Genomic DNA, 21,675 nt, shown 5'->3' on the forward strand with positions numbered 1-21,675 from the left:
TTACAAAGTACGTTCCTGTATAGAATTTCATTTACATCTATGTAGTGTACAAGGTTATGTCAGTGGAAACTTTACGAAGACGGCCTTAAGCAATCTGGATGTTCCCGCCTTTGTGTAATGAAGAATTATCTTTAGACATTAGAATATGTTTCTCAAATATAACTTCAGACATTTTACTGTGACCACAAAGCACAATTCAGCCAACATCAATTGTTAGATACCTAAGACAGCCAATACAATCACGGTTATCTGGTTTGTAAAGGTGCTTCCCAGAAAGAAGGCTCTAACAGTATTATACAATTAATCTTCTTTTGAAAACAAGGTTTTTGAAGGCTTACCTAATACTATTTCTCACAGAGGTAAGATGGTGCCGTTTGTATATATCTATTTTTAGAAAAGAAAAAGATCTTCCTGATTGTTTCTAAACACAGACATCCAAAGTGCATGATGAAGTTCCCAGGCCAAGCAGCCAAGCGATGCAGATACAATGTCAGAATGACAATTAAACGCTCTCTTTTTTTCTTTTAGCTTGAAGTCTTAATTTATAAGTTTCTATAGCTCAACTTCATTTTATTTTTCTTGGCATCAGGAATTTTACTTTATTATACATGAATATAAATTCAAAGTAGAATTAAAAATGAAGTCATCCTTTAATGAATTTCTGTATTTATTGATATAAAGAAGACTTCTGAGAGAGTCATTCTAGTGGTAGTTAATAATTAGTTCTTATCAGCCATTCTAAATATATATTTGACCCACAGAGAAGTATTTTAAAATTCATCATGACCTAAAAAGTATTTAGGTATTCTTCAAAAAATATACAGCATCTTGCCAAAGGATTAATTTTAGAAACTCAGACGACTGACAGAGGAAAAACAGAGACATGTGCTATTGGAAGGGTCACTTTCCTACTTCTATTAATATAATTTTCCTCTAATTACTTTATTACTCTATTCTGTGGAACTATAATAATGATTGAGGACATCAGCATTGCCTGATAAGAGTTTGGAATACAAATGAGATGTATAAATGCAATGCCCTTACAACATATAATAACCACTTTTTCAGATTTACCTCTTTTCGTGTTGCTCTAGATTTCTTTACATTTTCAAAAGATTAAAGTATGTCAGTTTGCTTTACAAATGCGTAACATCATAATGTGATTAAACTGATTATTATTTGCTTGGATATCAATTAATCATGTATATCACATCCTGTAAATGAATCCTAGCATGCTTTGAAATATTCTTAAAAGACTAATTTTACCCTTTCCCACAGATTATATGCATTAATATTTTAAACTTCTACTTAATTATATTTGGCCTTCTACTTTCAAACTCTTTAAGAACAAAATTCATAATGTTATTCTCAAACTTAATAAGAGTTCTGTGTAGAATAAAACACAGATAAAAAACAACACAATACATAATACTCACCTTGGAAATACTGTCCATATCTCCTGAGCCTAAAACAAAATATGGAAAGAAAGCCTTTATTAGGTAATGATTCTATCTGTAAATTAAATACTCCTTTAAAATAAACTAATGTAGTAATGCAGTACACTGTATGTATTTTGCAGTGTATATCTCCTGGACTTTTGAATCTCAAAAAATTACTTTTCTCTTATACTGTGTGGTAAGTAAGTATCATCTGATGACAAATGCAAGTAAGAGTTGTACCTTTCCTTCCCAATCATCTACTTTTTTTGGTAATGCCAGAATAAAAAACTATTGCTATCATAAATTCCTAAAAGTGAAACAGTAGACATATATATCCTACTCAATTCAAAATTTTAAAATGTGTACACTGATACACATGTGTATATATATATTTATAAATATGTAAATAGAGAGCAAGAGAGAGAGAGGGATCTCTATTTTCTGAAATGATGCTTCTGTACATCTGATAAAGTACAAAACAGGCATTTGCAGCAATACCTGACAAGATTCTGAATCATGTTTTACTATAATAACCAAAATCAAAGCATAATATTTTTAAGAAAATTTTGGCAGCAACAAATATTCGTGGCAGTCCATCAAAAGTAAAAATGTCTTCAAAATGTAACACTGTGGGTTTATTTTAATTCTTAGGAGAAATGGACAATCAATACTAATTTCTTAAGAAATGGAATCATAACTTAGGTAACAAAGAAAAATAATCAGATCCTCGCCACAATTTTAGCTTTATTTTTAACTATTTAAATAATTTTCCTGGCATAAAAATATTATAATATTTTAATAGTACAGCATTCAACAGACAGTCACAAATAAAGTAAAGGCTTATTAGCATTAGTTTATAAATAGGCATAATGTTAAATACTGAATGTATATATGCAATTATGTATCTATAAATATATGCAACAATATTCATTATAGATGACAAGTATATGTGAAACTATTTTGCAAATTCTGTTCTAGTGAGTAATATAACTAAGAATCTTCTCACTATGACCAAATGCCATCTTTTTGTGAATGATTTTACAAATTAAAAGATTGGAAAATAAATTATTTTGCAATAAATTAGAAAGTAAAATTCTAGAATGGTGCTATCCCCAGTAGAACTTTGTGTGATGCTGGAAATGTTTCCTTGTGCTGTCTGTTACAATAGCCATTAGCTCATGTGACTATATGCACTTGATATGTGGCAGTGCAACTGAAGAAGTGAATTTTACATTTAATTTGATTTAGAATTAAGTAGTCACACATGACTAGTAACTACCATAACTGGACAGTGCAAATTAACATTTTGAAAATGAGGCAAAACAAGCATGGATCCTTAAAAGCACAAAAGTCTATTAAAAAAAAAGTCTATCAAAGTGTTGTAAATAATTTCTTGATTATTGAAGTTACATAGCTTTTCGAAGTATCAGAGGATGGCATTTCCTGACCTAGGGTGGGGTTGTGAAATCCGTGTATAACCTGAGTTACTCATGGCATAGTTTCTCCAACTTAAGTAAAAGATGGTTCTTTTTCAAAGAAAAAAATTATCACAAACCTCCAACCCCACTGTCAACTTTTAAAATAGTTTATGATATATGATGATGATAAACATACAAACATAAAATAAATGTCTTTTTTCCCTTGTTTTGGTTTTGCCTTCGGCCTGCCTACATATACAGTATGCTGTGTGACCAGGTCAATTTTGTACCACTTGTCTCTGTTTCTCACTTTTGTGAAACTTTTTGTTCACCTTGCAGATATTTGGCTTCATTTGGTAAGAAGACATCATTTATGAAGTATGTTTACAACCATTATTTGCACTACTTGAAATCAGCTTTATCACGAACACAGACAATGTGGGCAGTGTTCTCTCTTAAGAGAATCATTCAGATTATCCAGAATATGATTACCAATTTTACTTTTTAAAAAGACACAAACATTAAAATGCAAAAACAAAATCCAGAAATTCTTGGAGAGGACTGAAGTTCCTCTGAGACTGTGTCTACAGACCTCTGGAGACAAAGGAACCCGCTGTGAGGATACCATGGTCCTCTAGGTGCCCAAAGCAGCAGTGTCTCCTTTCATCATAAACACTCAGATTTTGATAAGTTAAAGTAAATACCTGTGAATATGAGCTAGGTTAGAACAATTCTCACATATCTGATTTTCCAAATAACCTCTAGCCATCATAGCGAATATCCTATGGATTAAACTATCAGTTGTAGATAAAAGCTGAAGCATTTCAAAATGAGTTCCTATAAAAAGAACTTTGCAAGTCATGATATTCACTATGTAGAATTAAGGTTTTGTTCTGAATTCATTTCTGAACATCAGATTTAATATCCTTACCTAAAGAGCCATTCATGTGATGTGACTCCATTCCTCCTAATCCACCCATGGGACCATCTGACCCAGGGCCCATTGGAAACTATTTAAAAAATGGAGAAAATGACTGTGATCACATTGAAAACAATTGTTCATCTCAATGTCACAATACCTATCTTTAACTCTGTAAGACACTTCTATAACTTATTTTCATTTCCAAATTATGGAGATTATTTTCCTAGATTTTTTTCCAGCTTTCTAGATTCTCTAACTGGACTGCTACTTCCCTCATTCCATCTTCTCTATGTTCTAGATCTTCAGGCTAATCCTCATTCATATCCAAATTTTTCTTCAGATATCCTTAACCAGAAAGCGCATATATTCCAGTGCAAATGAGAAGATAAGTATTCTATGCTATTGACAAATTCTGCTATTATAAACCAGAGGTAATTCTTAAGAAGCTGCTAAAGGTATTGGCTTATTAATAAGAATAACTGAACATTATATGCCAACATTAAGATTTTTCTTAGCAGACAATCTATCTTTGTTCAAATGGACATGATAAATAATTTCATCTTGCAGGTTAAATACATTTAGCTCCTTGGGGATAGCTGAATATAGCTAAGTCTTCTTGGCAGTCTCAACTATGTCAGTTCAGTCACAATTAGGCATTCAATAGCAGTTATATTTAACATTTTTTAAAGTAGTGATATTTCATTTTCAAATGAAACCTTACATTAGAAGCCTAGTACAACACAGATGTAAACAGATGTGCTGTGGTAGAGTTGGTGGTGGAGAGCCCATTACCTGCCCGCTTAGTCTCTCCCTCAACTCCCCAGAATACTTCTAAGGAAACTCAGACCTTAGTTTGAAGACAGGCTATCTATAATTACCTTATGTTTACAGTTAAGATAGATTACTGAAAACACTTGTTCTTAAAACTTCCCATGCCCAAATCATTTCTTCCATGTTGTATGGTGCAGAATACTAAATGTGTTGCGTGTATGTATGTGTATAGATGGGACTGTGGTGGTTACTAATCATGTAGGCTTCGGGGGAAGATTGCCCTGAGTGGATACCCTGTATACCACCGACTCTGTGTGGAAAGAAGATAGCTTTCCTTCACCGTGCTCACACAAACCACATGCTTATACATTTTCACAGGATAATGCCAATTCTGTTGTCGAAAATTCTGTTGCTTAAAACACATGGATGGATTGTGTTTTTTAGATCTGGGCTGAGAAACTGGTGCCGGTGAGGCCAACAGCCTGTGAACCTCCTTGGTTTGGTCCTTTTATGCGGCCTCCACTGCGCTTTAAACAACACTAAGACTGTAGGTATTATACTTGAAGCACATAATACTGCAGTCCTAGCCCTCAGCAGGCATTTGCTTTGACTACCTCTGGCTGAAATGAATGACATTTGGAAGAGTGACATATTCAGCTTCTGCTTCTCTTGAATCTCTTATCTTTGTAACAAGTAAGAGAACCAGAATGGAACACACTTGGATGATATCAGTTTAGCTGTCTGCAGAAATGTCTTCAGTACCATATGCTCTTGGTTTCCTCCCTTATTCCCTCCCTTTCAAATATCAAGTTTTAAGATCTGAAATTGCAGTATGAAGAGCTTTTCCACATTTGTGCTGCATTTCTGAAATGAACATTGTTCATGATCATATTCAGTGTTCTTTAAAATCTCTGTGAAAACACCTTTTAGACATTACTGACAGAAAATTCTTTTTCCTGAAAAAGAATTTATTTGATTATACAAAGGGAATACTGGTAACTGAAGGCAGTGCTGCTTAGCAGAAATAATATGTAAGGTTCAAATGCGAACCACGTAAATAAATTTAGATTTATTAGCAGCCATGTTTAAAAAGTAAAATGAAACAGGTGGTTAATTTTAATAATTTTACTTATATAATCAAAATTATCAATCAAAATAGTCAGCATAAAATTTTAGTGAGCTATTTTATATATTTTTTCATATTAAGTCCTCAAAATCCAGGGTGTGTTTCATACCTGCAGCACATCTCAGTCTGGACTAGCCATATTTCAAGTACCATAACATACTGGACAATTTAAAGTTTCCCTTTGCTAGGAAGCTCGATTATAAGATTTCATCCCCAGTTTTTGGTATAGTTTTGGAAATTCTTTATATGTGTTTTGATTTTTCTTTAATTTGAGCTACCTTTTATTCATATATATATATATCTATGTATTAACTGTATTTTCTTATATTTTTTGTTAATATGTAGTCTGATAGATATCATTTTTCTGTACGCGTTCATGGAAAAATCATGACCTATGCTTTATTAAGTACACTCAAATTCTTTCTGTAGAACTGCTTCAGTTCTATATTTAAACTCAAAAATTTAAGAAAAACAGGCATATTCAACTTTCAAAAATTTAAGAAAAACAGGCATATTCAACTTCCTAATTTAGTTTCAAGTTTATCAGGAAAAAAAAAACAACCACCTGAAGAAATTAGTGATGTGTAAAATGAGGTGAACATATGATTACACATTAACTGTCACCTTCAAATAGTCAATATTAATTATTAGGTATTTGAGATAAAATAAGGCCACATATCAACATTTTATAATTAAGTTCTGTTTTACATTTCCATTATATTGATATGAAATCTCTTGTTATGTATGTTATATATTATGTTTTTTTCCAACCCAGAACACAGAACTTGATTTTTTGATATCCAGTAAGATCCTGGATAATAAAATATAAAGCTTAAACAGTATCAAGGAAAAGGATGTACTTAGAGCTTGAGTCTTCAAATACATTCCAAAAATTTTTTTAAATGCATAGTTACATTAGGCCTGTTAGGTCCAGGAGGTACTGCATTCATTAAAGTATACATGTTGTCTCCAGAGTTGGTTGAGTCTGAAACAAAATATTACTGAATTAATATCTTTCATTATAATCTACGCCCAAGTCATCACAAAGTAATAATCAAAGATGATCTGGACGCTTATGCATATTTATAGCTACAGCACTCGAAATAGTCATTACTAATGTTCAGAAACAAATATCTGTAAGTCATTTTATGACCCAAAAATTATCATTCTGAGGTTGTAAATTAGGAATATCTACCTAATACATTAGGAATAATCACTTGAATAATTCAGATCAAAAGGAATATTACTTTAAAAGTCTAAAGAGTTACCGTAAATTTTTTCTTCTTTAAAAAACATGATCTCTTTTGATTTCTCTAAGCAATTTATATGTATACATATAACAGAAATCTCTTAAAATTCAGATTTAGTAGCTTTTAACTTATTATTTCCTTAGGCTTCTTATAGACCCATTTAAAAAAGTTTATTTAGCTAATAATTAATAAAAGCTGGTGGAATATCCTGGCTTAGTTCCCACAGAAAGATATTAGAATGAGACTATACAACTGGAATGAAAATTCTCTTGCTTGAAGTAAAAGCCAGCTTCCACTAGTACAACTTTTGATAAAAATCTTTTCATTCATTTTATTTTTGATTCATTATAATAAAAATAACTGTAGTGTATATCCACATAAATATATGTAACATTTTACATTTCATGTCTATTAGCTAGTCCTAATTAAGTCTCTGAGTATATGTGTTTATAATGTATAGCCTAGAGTGAAAGGCTTAATCTTTTATATTTAGGAACTATCAATTATGAAATGTTTTTCTATTTTTCCACAATTATATAGTTCTCTTAAATATAATGTTGCAGGCCTCTATTTTGAAAAAGATGTTTTTCAAATGTTTTGTACTGATTCAAGGCAGAAGATAAAACTTATTTGCTTTCTCATGGCAATAACCATAGAGTGAGAAATGGGTGATTACTTTTCCTCTTGTTTTGTGATTATTAGACGTTAATTTATTATTTTAGAGTAGGTTAGATGCCATTTATACTTTGTTTGTAAACAGTGATCCATAAACCTAAATATTATTTTTTATTTCTAGATTAATACATCATATTGTTGAGAAAGTTGAAATGCCCACCTCTGGTTGACCTGTTTGTTTATACTAAGTAAGCTCCTAATCTACTTCTGTGGCCTTAACTATTTTTACATCCTTATGTACACTATACTCCTGTCAACCCAGGCTACTTGTTCTTTCTTGCATATGATCATCCTTTTCCATCACCTTATTTTTGTTCTTTCTTCCTCTGAGCATCTTCTCTACACAGTCTCTGCTTACTGAAATTATACTCTCACTATTCAAGGCCCGTTGCCAATGCTACCTCTTCCATGAAGTTTTCCCCTGATACTTAAAAGTATGTGAGTGCTCCTCTACCGCTGAATTCTGCTTTGCATTATAGTTAATATTTTGTCTTATTTTTCCCTCCTGCTTCAAACTAGGCTATAATTTCTTTGAGAGGAGGAAAGGGACCATATCTTACTCATGTTGTGTACTATAAGTAATAAATATCTACTAACTTAGATTCAATTCATGGCATAAACTCTATCCCATAAAAATGTATCTTTCAGAAAAGCTGGAATTGTTTTTTAAACATAGGAAACCTTCAAATGGTTTTTCACCTTTATTAGCCTTACTAATTTTACTTACTGATTTTAGCAATTAATTTGAAAGGAAAATGGGCTGTATATTTAAAAATATGCAGAAAGAAAACTTTATTGCTTTTAAGACCAGTCAAATATAATTGCATCTGAAAATGAAGAAACATTGAGTGAATAAGGTTGGTGTTTTTTAGAAAATGTCTGATTTATTTTTATATACAAAAAGACTTTACAATAGATATTCTGGCACCTATTTTTTGGAGAGTAGGGGATATCGGCTTCATATTAGAGGACTGACTGTGATAAAGGATGAGTACATAAAAGAATAGGCAGAAAAGCTAGCAAGATATACTGGTGGCAATTTCTGGCTTGAAAGGAAGAAGTGATCAGATTACTTATCACCTGAAAAGCTTAGTGTTACTCCAAAAACTTTCTTTGAGTATGTAGTGAAGTATTTATTTAATCACATGCTACCTTCATAAATTAAACCTTAACTTCACCAAAAGGACCGCAAATGTGGGCAAGATGTTCAATTCATATACTTTTATCTTCACTGAATTTTGTTTCACTTCACTGAAGATGTTCTGAGGACAGAGATCCATGAAATATTTATGATCTATTCCAAAGAGTTAGTGAGGCAAAGTAAAATTTTGAATTAATCATCAAATTTATGCTTTTTCTAAATTAAAGATTCAAAACTTAAAAATATTGATTGGTATGATTAATGATATTTAATTTCAAACTTCTGTGTATCTTAGATTTCAACAAATTCGTAAGAACATACGAATTTAACAGTGCAACATAATAAAAAATATTTTCTAATTATAAAAATTTCCCATATATTTCATTACCCAGAAGTTAAAACTGGCAAAGTCTTAGTCTATTTCTTTGTTATCTACTTTTTAGATTTCAGGGTAATATATTTTAGTTTTTTTGGCCATGCCGTGCGGCTTCTGGGATCTCAGTTCCCAAACCAGGGATCAAACCCATGCTCTCTACAGTGGAAGCATGGAGTCTTAACCACTGGACCATCAGGGAAGTCCCAGATTTCAGGGTAATATATTTTAAAATAACACTGTGATCATATTGTATTAAATCATGAACATTTATTTCTCTGTGTCATTAAAATTTCTTTGATAATAATTTTAATGGCTACATTTTAGTCCATAAAACATTAATTTAAAAATATCACTAAAATTGGATTAGGCATGAAGGTTGTTTCTATTATTTTGCTATTGGCTATAACAAATGAGCATCATTCTACATGATTCTTGGATTGTACCTCCAATCATTTATAGTAGTAGGATTATAGTGTCAAGTGGTATGAGCTTTTTCACGGCTCTTGCTACATGCTGCCAGGAGCTTTCTAGGAGGGCTGTGCTATCATCAGAGGCCTCAAGACACATTTAATAGTTTGTATTAAAGTGTCAAAGGCAAGAGATATTTAAAATAACTACATAATTCCAGGAATATTAAAGTATTTTGGTTTAAAAGGTTAGAAAACTTTCCCCACTACATAGTGGGTTAGCTAACTATTAAATACCTATAGACGTGTAGGATAAATGATATTGTAAGCATGTCCACATCTATCTAAGATGCTAGATATGGTGGGTCTGATTTGCTGTATTAAACCTAATGGATCCATGTATTTCAAGTGTTACTTATGCAGAATTTTTCTTAAGTTGTGAGGTTTGGATCTTTTCCACAGTCTCAAGCAAACTTTTAGTCAGATAAATTATTGGGCAATTCATACAGATCAACACAGTTTTCATTCTGATTAAATCTATTACGTACACAACAGGAGTTTTCTAAATGCTTAAAGTAACTGGACAATAGTTACTTAAGAACACTATTTCTTCCTACTTGCTACCTCTACTCAATTTGTGAAACCACCAATGACGTAAAGAATACTACTAACTTTCTTTCATAACAATTTCTGTATTTTGTGATTTTACTCTAAGAATCAAATGCCCACGTGGCTAGTTCGATTACAATACCTGCTGGACTAGGCATGATGGGTGTTCCTGGTGGCCCTCCACCTCCTGGAGGACCCTAAATAATTACACAAAATTTCAGTAAAAATAAGGCATGGCATTAAACAATATAAGGAAAAACAGAAGTTAGACTTTATAATAATCCAGTTTGAAAACAGCAGAGGAAATACATTTTCTCCATAATTTATTTTCTTTGAATGCACAATCATTTCAATGTTATGCAAAACATAATTTAGCTTAAATATGCTGAGATTGTTTTGACAAGTTTCCAAAAACAATGAGCCTGTAACGCTGATTTATGATTCATGGCTTAATGACATCAGGTATAAGGAGGTTAAGGAGAAACCATTTAATAAGGCCTTTACAAATCCCATACAATAGAAATCATTCATGTGTATCTGTGATTTAGCTTACTGTAATTTTCTTACATTTTGTATCACTGGTTTTTATAGGCAACTGAAAATCAAAAGATATTCATATGTTTAAAAAAATACATTGATGCTGTTTCTTCTGCCAGCATCAACTGCAACACTTCTGATGCACTGTTCCTTCAGCTATCACATCAACTAGAAATGAGAGGTAATGCTGACTGATGAGAGGGTTTCTAAGGCTGTAGGTACACAATCAGTTTGAAATGGATGTTAGGTGACTCAAATTAATTCAGTTATTTCATGCAACCAAAATGAATAATTCAGGCAATGAGTTTTAGAATGTTCAGACTTGCAGTAGTCAAATTAACTATTAAGTGGCTAAATTTTTGCTTCATTTGGAGTGCACAGACATAGCCCACTAATTATTTCAAATAATATATGTATTGCTATTTATTAAACAGCTTAAATTTACTTTCAATTAAGTCTATAATTTCAGAAAACTATATATATCAAGCCTATTTTTAATTGACTTTAAGAAAAAATAGGTTTTATTCAAACTTTTGCCCTGTTGTAGCCTCTCCTGTTGCGGAGCACAGGCTCCGGATGCGCAGGCTCAGCGGCCGTGGCTCACGGGCCTAGCTGCTCTGCGGCATGTGGGATCTTCCCGGACCGGGGCACGAACCCGTGTCCCCTGCATTGGCAGGCGGACTCTCAACCACTGCGCCACCAGGGAAGCCCTACTCAAACTTTTTTACTTTCATAGAGATTGTGCAAAAAGTTAGACTTGCTTAGCTTGTATAGCTTAAAGGAATACTGAGCACTAAGTTCACAGGTCCAAAACAGCATGTGCTTTTCGCTATGGTCACAGAACACTGCTTCCATGGAGGGTAAAATGCGTGTTGATCTTCTTCCTAAGTACTCCTTTTTTCCTACTCTGGTTAACCACCACCTCTGAAAAGTTCTTTAGGAAAGATTCTTCTTTTTACCGTTTTACCCTTGCTACTCTGTTAGGCATTTCCCTCTAAATATTATAAACAAATTATCTTTTATGATGGCCTTGAGATACAGCAAGGATGTAATGTGATGATGGTCAAAAGGTCATTTGCAAGTTCAAGAGGTCATGTAAAACTTGCTAATTTGACAAATGTAAATAATTGGAAATTTTTAACATGTACTAAGTGATAAGAAGCAGAGTAAGTGGTCTCGGTTTCTAAGAATGAAAACTAGCCCTCCTTCCCCAAATTACTAGTCATTAATCTGCTATCTAATTCTCTTTGTGATTGGGAGAAAGTTTAATGTCTTCTTAGACTCTGTGTATAGCAAGTGGGGTGGGGAGGGAGTGTAGATTATTCTGAAGAACTGCAGATTCAAGCATATCATTGCATAACTGGGATGGCTTTCTTCATGATTGGACAGTGTATTGCAGTGGTTTACAGAAACATATGCTGAAGTAAAACACAGTACTCAGGGCAATTTTGGACAGATTGATAACTGTTTCACTAATGAACATCAACACTGAGGTTGGCAGACGAAACAACTCAATACAAATCAGATGTTCATTTCTTGGCCAACACACAGGGGCTCTTCTTAACATCTGGACAACTATTTCATTGCCCAAATAGAACATAACATCAATTCTTATGAGCAAACAAACCCAAATGTACTTACTACATAATTCCCAGGAGATGCTGAGGAGTATGGTATCTGGAACATGAACAGGACAAAAAATATACATATTTTGATTCATGTGGCAGTATGCAGACTGACCTAAAATGAATCTATTTTCTAACTTTTGTCAAGGTTTAAAATTTATCACAAAGGATAAAGGCATTTATATATGTCTGAGTGCTAGAAAACTGAATAAAATGCAGAATTATCTTGATTTACAAAAAAGAGAGGATTTTAGTCAAGAGAAATTTAGATAGAATTACAGCTTCAAGTTATATTGATTTCAGGGCAGTTGTACTCACTGCTTGATACAATGACACTTATTTTGTAATTAAAAAGATATATATTTGTGCAGATAAAAACCAGAAACCAGAATTTTTCAAATTAGTAGCCTTTACAGATGCAATTTCTAATTTATGTGCATTCTGGGATACATTATTTTTTTTAAAGACAGGTTTCAGGCTACTATGTTCATGCAGTAGTCAATACTTGATATATAAACCTCATTTCCCCCCCCTTTCCTTTCTAATTAGCTTCTAGAAAACAATATAATGAATGCAAAAGATTTTGTTAATGTAAGTCTCCGAAGACTACTAATTTGTGGGGATCAGATATGGGTAACATATTCCCTCTTTCCCTTCAAATCAAGCTCCTAACTAAGCTCTTTTCTAGAGATTAGAAGGTATTAATACGACATTGCTGTGATAATTTAAGAAATGAAAACTGGAAAACATATATTTAAAAATAACCCCTTAACTGTGGATATTAATAGAGAAGTTAAATCCAAATATTCTTTTTTCACACAAGCTCACTAGCTTACATCCTTCTGCACATCCAGAAGAGATATTTTTGCCTTATTCTGAAAAAAGCCAGTAAATTACTGTCTTCTTGGAGTAGGACAGCCAGGGCCAAAATAGGACCTTAAGAGTGGTGAAAAGATTATAATGCCTGTACCTAAATGTTCCCTCCACCCCAACTCCTTCCTGATAATTAAACATAAATAATATGAAATAATAAAGTAAGCAGAAAGAAATACAACAAAGTTATGGTTTTCCTTTGATTTTAATATTGAGTTATTTGAAAGCTCTCTCCTCATTGTTTGGTGTCCTTGCTTTGCCTTAAGCACAGACCACAGGTGTCTGAGCCTCTGGTTGGTCCACCTGTGGGGAACTCAGCACTGCAGGTGGCCGTTACCGGAGTGTCCAGTATCACTAGTGATAACTATCACTTCTATGAGTATGCGGATCCCCATGGCAGTAGACATTTACTCGACCTGGTGAATGAAGACAGCTTTGCTCTCTAGGGTCCTCTGCAGTTCATGATCTACTATCCATCCTCTGCTTATTATTTTAAACATGTGCACCTGCCCTCTCCAAATCACCAACTTATCTGTTGGCTCCAGCTTTCATCTCCTTACAGCTTTAGCACCTGGCTCATGTTCTTCTGCTTCTATTGCCTACCGTCGCCCTTAAGCAACTTCAAGATATGATCTAACCACTCTTTAGATCTTTGGAATTTACACTCACTGCCTTTCCTTTCCTTTCCAATATACCCCCCTTTTCCATTTCTGAGCATGAATACATCCTAAAAGGTTTTGCACAGAGGTCTAAACAACTTTCCTGACTGACATTTTTCTTGTTCCTCATGGCACTCACAAATAACATTCTATATTCCAATCAGAATCTTATCCCATCACAATTCCTCTTTAATTTTGACTTACCCTCACTGTTTCTACCTCATAGTCTTTGTTGCCCTCATCAAGAGAAAGGAGGATTTGGGCTCCTACCCCTAGCACTTTATGGAACCTGCATTCTTGTAAATTACATCAGCATCTGCCAGCCTAGCCTGAGAAACAAAATATGACAATGTAGGTAGAAGTACTGTGTGGGCGTAGAAGACGTTATCTGAGCTGGGCAGCTAGGACTTAGAGAGGGTGGGGGTCCATTGGAAAGACAAAGAGAAGGATCAGCATTTGAAAAAGCAATGTGAAAGTACACAGTTTATTAGGGAAATGGTATATGTAATTTTACACAGTTGTTGCAGTGTGGGATGTATAGGGGATTGTGGTAGATGATGAGGCTATATGGTCAGACTGAATTTATGCTGTTGGAAATAGGGAGTCACAGGCTTTAGAGAGACATGTTCAAATTTATGTTTTAGTAAGATAACTCTAGAGGCATTATGGAACATGAATACAATTTAGGAGACCATTGCAAAAAGTCTAGGCAAGAGATGGTAAAAAGTGTTCTAGGCAGGGCTGATTAAGATAAGTAGGAGTAAGAGAATTTGACAGACTTTTCACAGATGTACTCTGCAGGGCTTAATGACAAACTGGGTGTGGTGGACAAGGGAAGGGAGAAGTTAAGGTGATTCTGAGGTTTCCAACTTGCTGACTGGGTGGATGATGGTGCTACTAATTTATATACAGGGAATTTAGGAAGTGGGGGACAAGTTTGGGGAATACCTGACATGTCGAATTGGAAAGCACTAATAGACACTGAGTTAGATCTGATCAACAGATATTTGGAAACAGAGGTCTAGAACTCATTGGAGATAGGACTAGAGGTAAAGCTTCAATTGAATAAACTTCCATTTTGTGCTGGGCACGAGACTTTAATCTAGGATTTGATTAGATTTAGTGATAGTTGAAAATGTTAAAATGAAAAAAAAAAGCCCAAGATTGGAATTAAAGAACATTACTAGTTAAGAAAGGGCGGATAATGTGACTGGAGGAAAATCAGGAGAAAATATCTCATAAAAAGTCAAGCAAGTTAGACTTTCAAGAAGCAAGGAGTTGGGGCAGCTTGGCTAGGAAATGCCTAAACTGGGCTTATTTTTGAGCTCTGTCAGGCTCAAGTCTTTCAACCTTTCTGTGACACACCTAAGAATAAATAATAAAAAGGAGTATGCTAGTACAAATATGGAAAAAAACACATTATTTAAATGAAGAAAAGAAATGAAGAGACATTTAAACAAAACCAAGGTATCAAATATTTCAAAGGTCAGGTATGATGAGGACAGAAAATAAGTCATTATTTTTGGTTGGTAAGTAGAAGGTCACTAGTAACCTTCAGAATAGTACTTTTCATGGGAATTGAAACAGCTGAGAAGTCAATTCAATCAATCTTCGTCCATCACCTGTTATATTTCAGGCACTGCACTACCACATAGTAATGAAATGGAAAAGAGGATCAAGGAATTCACTGTCCAGGAGAATAGTGGTGAGGGATTCAATGTGTGAGAGACACTGGATGGTGGTTTGAGACTGAGGAAGGGTTGAGAGAAGTTTTCTATCAGTTGCCCCCTCCCAACTCTAGAGGAGTGAAAGACTGGGGGTTTTAAGGTTGTCTTGGGATTTTGTTCATTGGCACAGTGTTAGGGAAAGTTCCAGCCAATGGAAAGGGATTGATGAAAACTCCTTTAGAAAATGAATGAACAAGATATGTAGAGACATCAAGACATGGAATAAAGAAAACAGATAAAACAATGTTGAGAACATTTCTGAGACAAGCGGAAAGAAAAACGATTAAAGGTCTTATAATATTGGAGGTAAGGGTAGAATTTGAAGAAATTTGAGTCTAATGGTGTTTTGTTTTTTTTCCTCTATAAAATATGAGACAAGTTTAGCTAATAGAGAAGGGGCCAAAGATAAGAAGTGCAGGAAAGGCAGGCGACTAAAGAAGAGTTAACAAAAATTGCTGGTCACACACATCAGTGAGGACTCAGCAGAGGTTGAAGGTTATATATTTAAATTATAACACATTATGTTATAATGTTCAAAGACTTGAAATCACCTTCAACTTCACTTTCTTTATCCTCAAGTCCAACAAGTCACCAGGTATTTTTGAGTCTATGTGAGACATTTATCTCGGCCATCCTTTCTCCACTGCTTTTACCTTAGGCTCTGACAACATTTTATAAGGTCTGTTACTATACTCTCCTAATATTGTTTCCCTATGTGTCCATTTTATATACTATCTTCCTAAAACACAGCTCTGTTCCACACAGATGATAATTACAGATTTCTCAGCATTCAGAGCCCTGAACACATCATGGTCCCATTTTTCTTTTTTCAGCTTTGCCTTCCAAATCTATGTTCCCAGCCACTAAGAGTCTAATAATTTTTTCTCACACATTGCCTGCATTTCCCTTTCTCTTTACTTTTGTCCAGGCCTTTCTCCACCTCTAGTGACCAGATTCTTCCCAATGTAATTAATCTCATCCCTCCACCCCTCTCCCATATGCTACACAAAATAACGATTAATATGAAATGAAAGATGAAAATGCAGATGTAGAAGATAAGCAAGACCAGAGAGGTAGAAGGTCAGAATCATAGAACAAGAATCTCTTATTTGACAGATGATGAAATTAAGGGCCATATGTATTGTCTGGTTAAGCTAGACAGAAAATTCAAGAGCTGTGACAACAATCCAAATATTCTGAAATATTCTGACTCCTAATATCCATGACTGGTGCTGTGGTAGGGGGAACAGCAGAATAACAAGAAGTTTTTTGGCTTCATTAAAAAAAATGATTAGCTAAGTAGCTTTATATTTTAGCTAAGTAGCTTTCGTCAACTGTGAATTTCAAAACTACCTTAAAAGCACTGAAATTCAGTTCACCAGAAATCGCAAGGGGAACATTATCTGTGTCAGTGTAAAGTTGAAAATATTCTATTATTTTGTGATGCTCTTTAAAAAAAATGAGCATCTATTTGTACAGGGCAGAGGCTATTTGGAGTAAAATATTTGTATTTCTCTTAGGCTTAATCATTGTAGTAGATCCTCATTTTTCCTTAAAGGGGTTTTCTCTTCTATCTGTCCAGCTAGTAAGTTGATGAATACAATGCTATACTGAACGTTTGTTGTTTCTGCCTATCCCCTTTTTTGCCAACAATTCCTTGAATTCTCTTTGAACCATACCTCCCTTATTTTTCTATGTGACTCGGGTGGGGCTCAGGAAGTGGGTGTGTGACCTAGGCCTGGCCGATAGAGCATTGTACATAACTGGTTCATGAATGGGTCTATGTACCCAAGCTAAGTGAATCCAGTTCAGTTAGTTATTCCCAATACCTGTGCTTAACTGATAGAGTTGTGCTCTTTTGTACTCAACAGGGAGCTGTGAGGATATAAATCTGGAGCTTCACAGGGCCTTCTTGACAGATGAGTGGAACAAAGGTAAGCAATGAATAGAGGCAGTGTCTGATGATGTTATTTGAATACTTGGAACCAAATGTACCCCAAAGCAAATTTATATCTGGACTTTTCAGATACATGATCCAGTAATATTCTCTTTCAATATGAGCCTGGTTTGGTTAGTTTTCTATACCTTGTAATCAAAAGTGTCTGCAGACAAAGCTAATTAAGATATTTTTGATAAAAGTGCTTGCTACTTAATGATTAGAACTTGCTTTATAGTTCAACCCAAATGGCACAGTTCTTTGTGAAAAACATAAAAAAGAAAAAAAATGGTTGGTAGACTTGTAAATAAGCTTCCAAGTAAGAATCTGAGGCCAGTACTGTAATGCTCAGAGTGAAGGAAGTTAAAAGTAAAAAATCGTACTCTTATTTTGAATTAAAAACATAAATTTGTCCTTAAAAATGTTTCTCCTGCTGCCGTGCAAAACAGTGCCCAAAACATTTTTGATCAAAACACTTGTATATGACAAAACTATGTAAAGATAAAGATTAAGCAGATAAATAAATGTATTGTGGATAATGGTTGGTAGATTTCTCACTTTCAGAGAAGTGAAGTATAAACCTGGAAAGCAGAAAGTCTAGAATGAACTCTGTTGTACTGAATTGAAGCTGAAGCACCAGTGTGCACTCACGGGGTTTTTAAAAAATTTTATTGGATAAAAGTTGATTTACAATGTTGTGTTAGTTTCAGGTGTACAGCAAAGTGATTCAGTTATACATATACATAGATTCATTCTTTTTCAGATTCTTTTCTGATACAGGTTATCACAGAATATTGAGTAGAGTTCCCTGTGCTATACAGTAGATCCTTGTTGATTATCCATTTTATATATAGTAGTGTGTATATTTTAATCCCAAGCTCCTGATTTATCCCTCCCCTCCACGTTTCCCCTTTGGTAACCATAAGTTTGTTTTTGATATCCGTGAGTCTGTTTCTGTTTGTAAATAAGTTCATTTGTATTATTTTTTAAAAATCAGATTCCACATATGAGTTATATCATATGATATTTGTCTTTGTCTGACTTACTTCACTTAGTATGATAATCTCTAGGTCCATCCATGTTGCTGCAAATGGCATTATTTCATTCTTTTTTATGGCTGAGTAATATTCCATTGTATATATGTACCACATCTTCTTTTATCCATTCATCTGTTGATGGAAATTTAGGTTGCTTCCATGTCTTGGCTATTATAAATAGTGCTGCAGTGTGCACTCATGGTTTTAATATGTAGAGATACAGAAAGATATAGATGTGTGTGGGTGTGTGTATATACATACATCTGTATCCTAGTTCTGTTGGTTGAGAGGGTTAGAAGCTAGATTACTCCAATGGGTTCTAAATACCACTCTCCACTAAAAGGAACCAGGGACCCTTAAAAAATGGCTGTTTCCAAGGCTAAGACTGGGAAAATGTGAGCTTCAAAATGCTCAAAGAATAATGGGGTCATGTCAAAAGGACAAATGATCCAACCTGAAAGGGTTTTAACTGGACAAATCTGAAATGATTTTAGTATTAAAAAAAACTATTGGACAAGGTAAGAATCCACGAGTACCTTGGATTACATGAATGATTGGAGAAGAAAGAAAATCTCTTATAGTAGAAAGTCAACTAATAAGTGGAGAAGGAAAGACAGAATTAGAAAATAGACATTCGGCAACCAACACAGCAGAAAAACGATTCAGGCGAGAGTCATCAATGGATACTAAAAGGAGCAGATTAAAGTAGGATCTTTATGATAGTGTCAAAGTATGTCTTCACAGGTTGAAAATTACAAAGGGAAAAATAGTAATTTAACAAGCTAGGAGAAACCTAACAAGCATCATCTAACTAAGTGATCAAAGTTAACATCACAAGTAATAGATAAATCACCATCATATGCCCCCTGAAATGACGCACTGAGCAAATCACAAAATTACTTCTGTGGATTCCTGCCAAATATATATAACATGAATCTAATCGTGAGGGGCCATCAGCCAAGACCAACTTATGGGACATTCTACAAAATAACTGGCTTGCAGTCAACAAAACTCCAAGTTTACAAAAGACAAAAGTTAAGGGACCTGTTCCAGGTTAAAGGAGACAAAGAGACATGACAGATGAGTGCAGCAAGTAAACTGGGATTTTCTTTTGTTACAAAGGATATTGTTGGGGCAACTGGTGAGATCAAAATAAGGTGTACAGCTTAGAAAATGGATTACATCAATATTAATTTTTAAATTTTGATCCTTATACTATGGTTATGAAAGATGTCTTTGTTTTTAGGAAACACAAAGTATTTAAAAGAAAAGAAAGTATATAAAACATATTTGGAAACAACAAAAACAAAACAGCCAGCCACTTTAATGTGCTGCTCTGAGGAGCCAGAGGCTTACTGTATTGATACCAAATGAAAAGTATTTGTAATATTAAATATGGACAAAAAGTCCAAAGAACTTGGAATTCAACATAATACAGATAAATTGTCACTACAGCATAATCAATGGTGTTTGGGGAAAAGAATCTCTCTTTAATACTTTTGCTTTGCTTCATGTAAGCCTTATGTTTTTGCTAGAAAGTCATCAGTTGTCTTTGGTTTTTTTCTTCTCATAATCTATCATATTCAGAGGAATGCTTTTCCTTTCTGTGCTCAGGATGGTGACTCCTTTCTTTTTCCAAAGAGAAAAGTATAGGTGTTCCTTCACAACTTTTCCCTATTCAAATTCTTTGGGGGGAAGTGTACCCATATGTGGTATATATTAACAGAAGGGACTGCTTTCAACTTGATTACGTGCCTACATGTGTGCTGGCCAAATGCCCATTTCACAGTGGTTGTTCAGTAGTTTGATATGCACAGCTCCTTCCCTAACACCTAGTGTTTCTCAGGGTCTAAAATAATGCAGAGCTGCTGCCCTGATACAGTACATTCTCCTATCCATGTGCTCGGCTCTGTGAAATCCCCAAGAGTTGTTTAGGTATCTAAAAACTAAAAATGATCAGAAAGCATAACTCTCTCCTCATCTCTGCCTCTACCTAATACTCTTCACTTGGATAACATACCCGCTAGGTGCAATGCACCACCTTTTTTTTTTTTTTTTTTTTTTTTTTGCGGTACTCGGGCCTCTCACTGTTGTGGCCTCTCTCATTGCGGAGCACAGGCTCCGGATGTGCAGGCTCAGCGGCCATGGCTCACCGGCCCAGCCGCTCCGCGGCATGTGGGACCTTCCCGAACCGGGGCACGAACCCGTGTCCCCTGCATCGGCAGGCGGACTCTCAACCACTGCGCCACCAGGGAAGCCCTGCACCACCTTTAGTATCATATCCTGCCCACCTTCCTTGGTGGCTTTTGGAGGATAGTATCTCCAGATAAGCGTACAAAAGGAGGTCCTGCAGGAGGTGGGCAGTGGAGGGGATGGCTGGCTGAGCTGGCAGTGAGGAAGGAGAGAGGGTCCTCCTGCTTCTAGGCAGGAAGGCTTACTAGCTAAGGTGGGTCGTCGATTGTGCTTTTTAACCCAGTTTCATCAGACATGTAGATAACAGAAATTCTTTCCAGAGTCTGACAATAAGAAGATTTGCAGAGTTTTCACTGTTATTAAAAAAATGTTTTTCTGCACCTTTCTAGGTATTTTAATGGGGAGTTCAAAGAAAGTATCTTGAGCTGCTAGTTAGATGCCTTTTAAAAGTGAAATCTTGAAATTTTAAAGGCACATATAACAAGAGGCAAATAGAAATGTGAACTAGTCAAAAGCATATAAGCAGACTAAAAGAAATTTGGAGGAGAAAAGATAGTCATATTACAACATAATCAGGTAAAATGGTATCTTAGAAGATTTGTTGAACTTAAATAGTGAACTGAAGACCCAAACGGAAGCAGCAACATCACTCTCTCCACCCCGAACAATATTATTTAATTAGCAAATGTAATAGCTATTGAAATTAAGAGATAGGCAGATAATATAAAGTAAGTGTTTTCTCTAAAAATATGACAGTTACTCAATTGAGAAGAAAGTGATTTCTGCTTTAGAATAGCAATGGATTTAGGATGATTCTTTCTATACCACCCACACCTCACTTTAAATTTTCTTTAAGTTTAAATTAACATTAAACATTGAATCAGTTTCATGTTTATTTAGCATTAAGGCCACTGCTAGTCAGTGAAGGTACCTCTGCATATTAGCAAAAGGCAT

General features: G+C 34.6%; 1 protein-coding gene across 22 annotated transcripts in view; it reads right to left on the bottom strand.

The window, feature by feature from the left end:
• Window positions 1-21,675, bottom strand: part of SSBP2 (single stranded DNA binding protein 2) — a 300,689-nt gene that overhangs the window by 12,648 nt on the left and 266,366 nt on the right. For 13 of the 22 annotated variants that reach the window (XM_065873564.1, XM_065873586.1, XM_065873579.1 and 10 more), the window contains 5 exons: window positions 12,313-12,348; window positions 10,277-10,331; window positions 6,591-6,661; window positions 3,789-3,867; window positions 1,437-1,465 (listed from right to left, as the gene is read on the bottom strand). In XM_065873564.1, coding sequence (XP_065729636.1) covers window positions 1,437-1,465; window positions 3,789-3,867; window positions 6,591-6,661; window positions 10,277-10,331; window positions 12,313-12,348 — 270 coding nt within the window. The remainder of the gene's footprint in view (window positions 1-1,436; window positions 1,466-3,788; window positions 3,868-6,590; window positions 6,662-10,276; window positions 10,332-12,312; window positions 12,349-21,675) is intronic. The other 9 variants (XM_065873582.1, XM_065873569.1, XM_065873566.1 and 6 more) reach the window with 5 other exon arrangements.

Source organism: Phocoena phocoena, chromosome 3, assembly GCF_963924675.1.
Source record: "Phocoena phocoena chromosome 3, mPhoPho1.1, whole genome shotgun sequence".
Taxonomy (NCBI): Eukaryota; Metazoa; Chordata; class Mammalia; order Artiodactyla; family Phocoenidae; genus Phocoena; species Phocoena phocoena.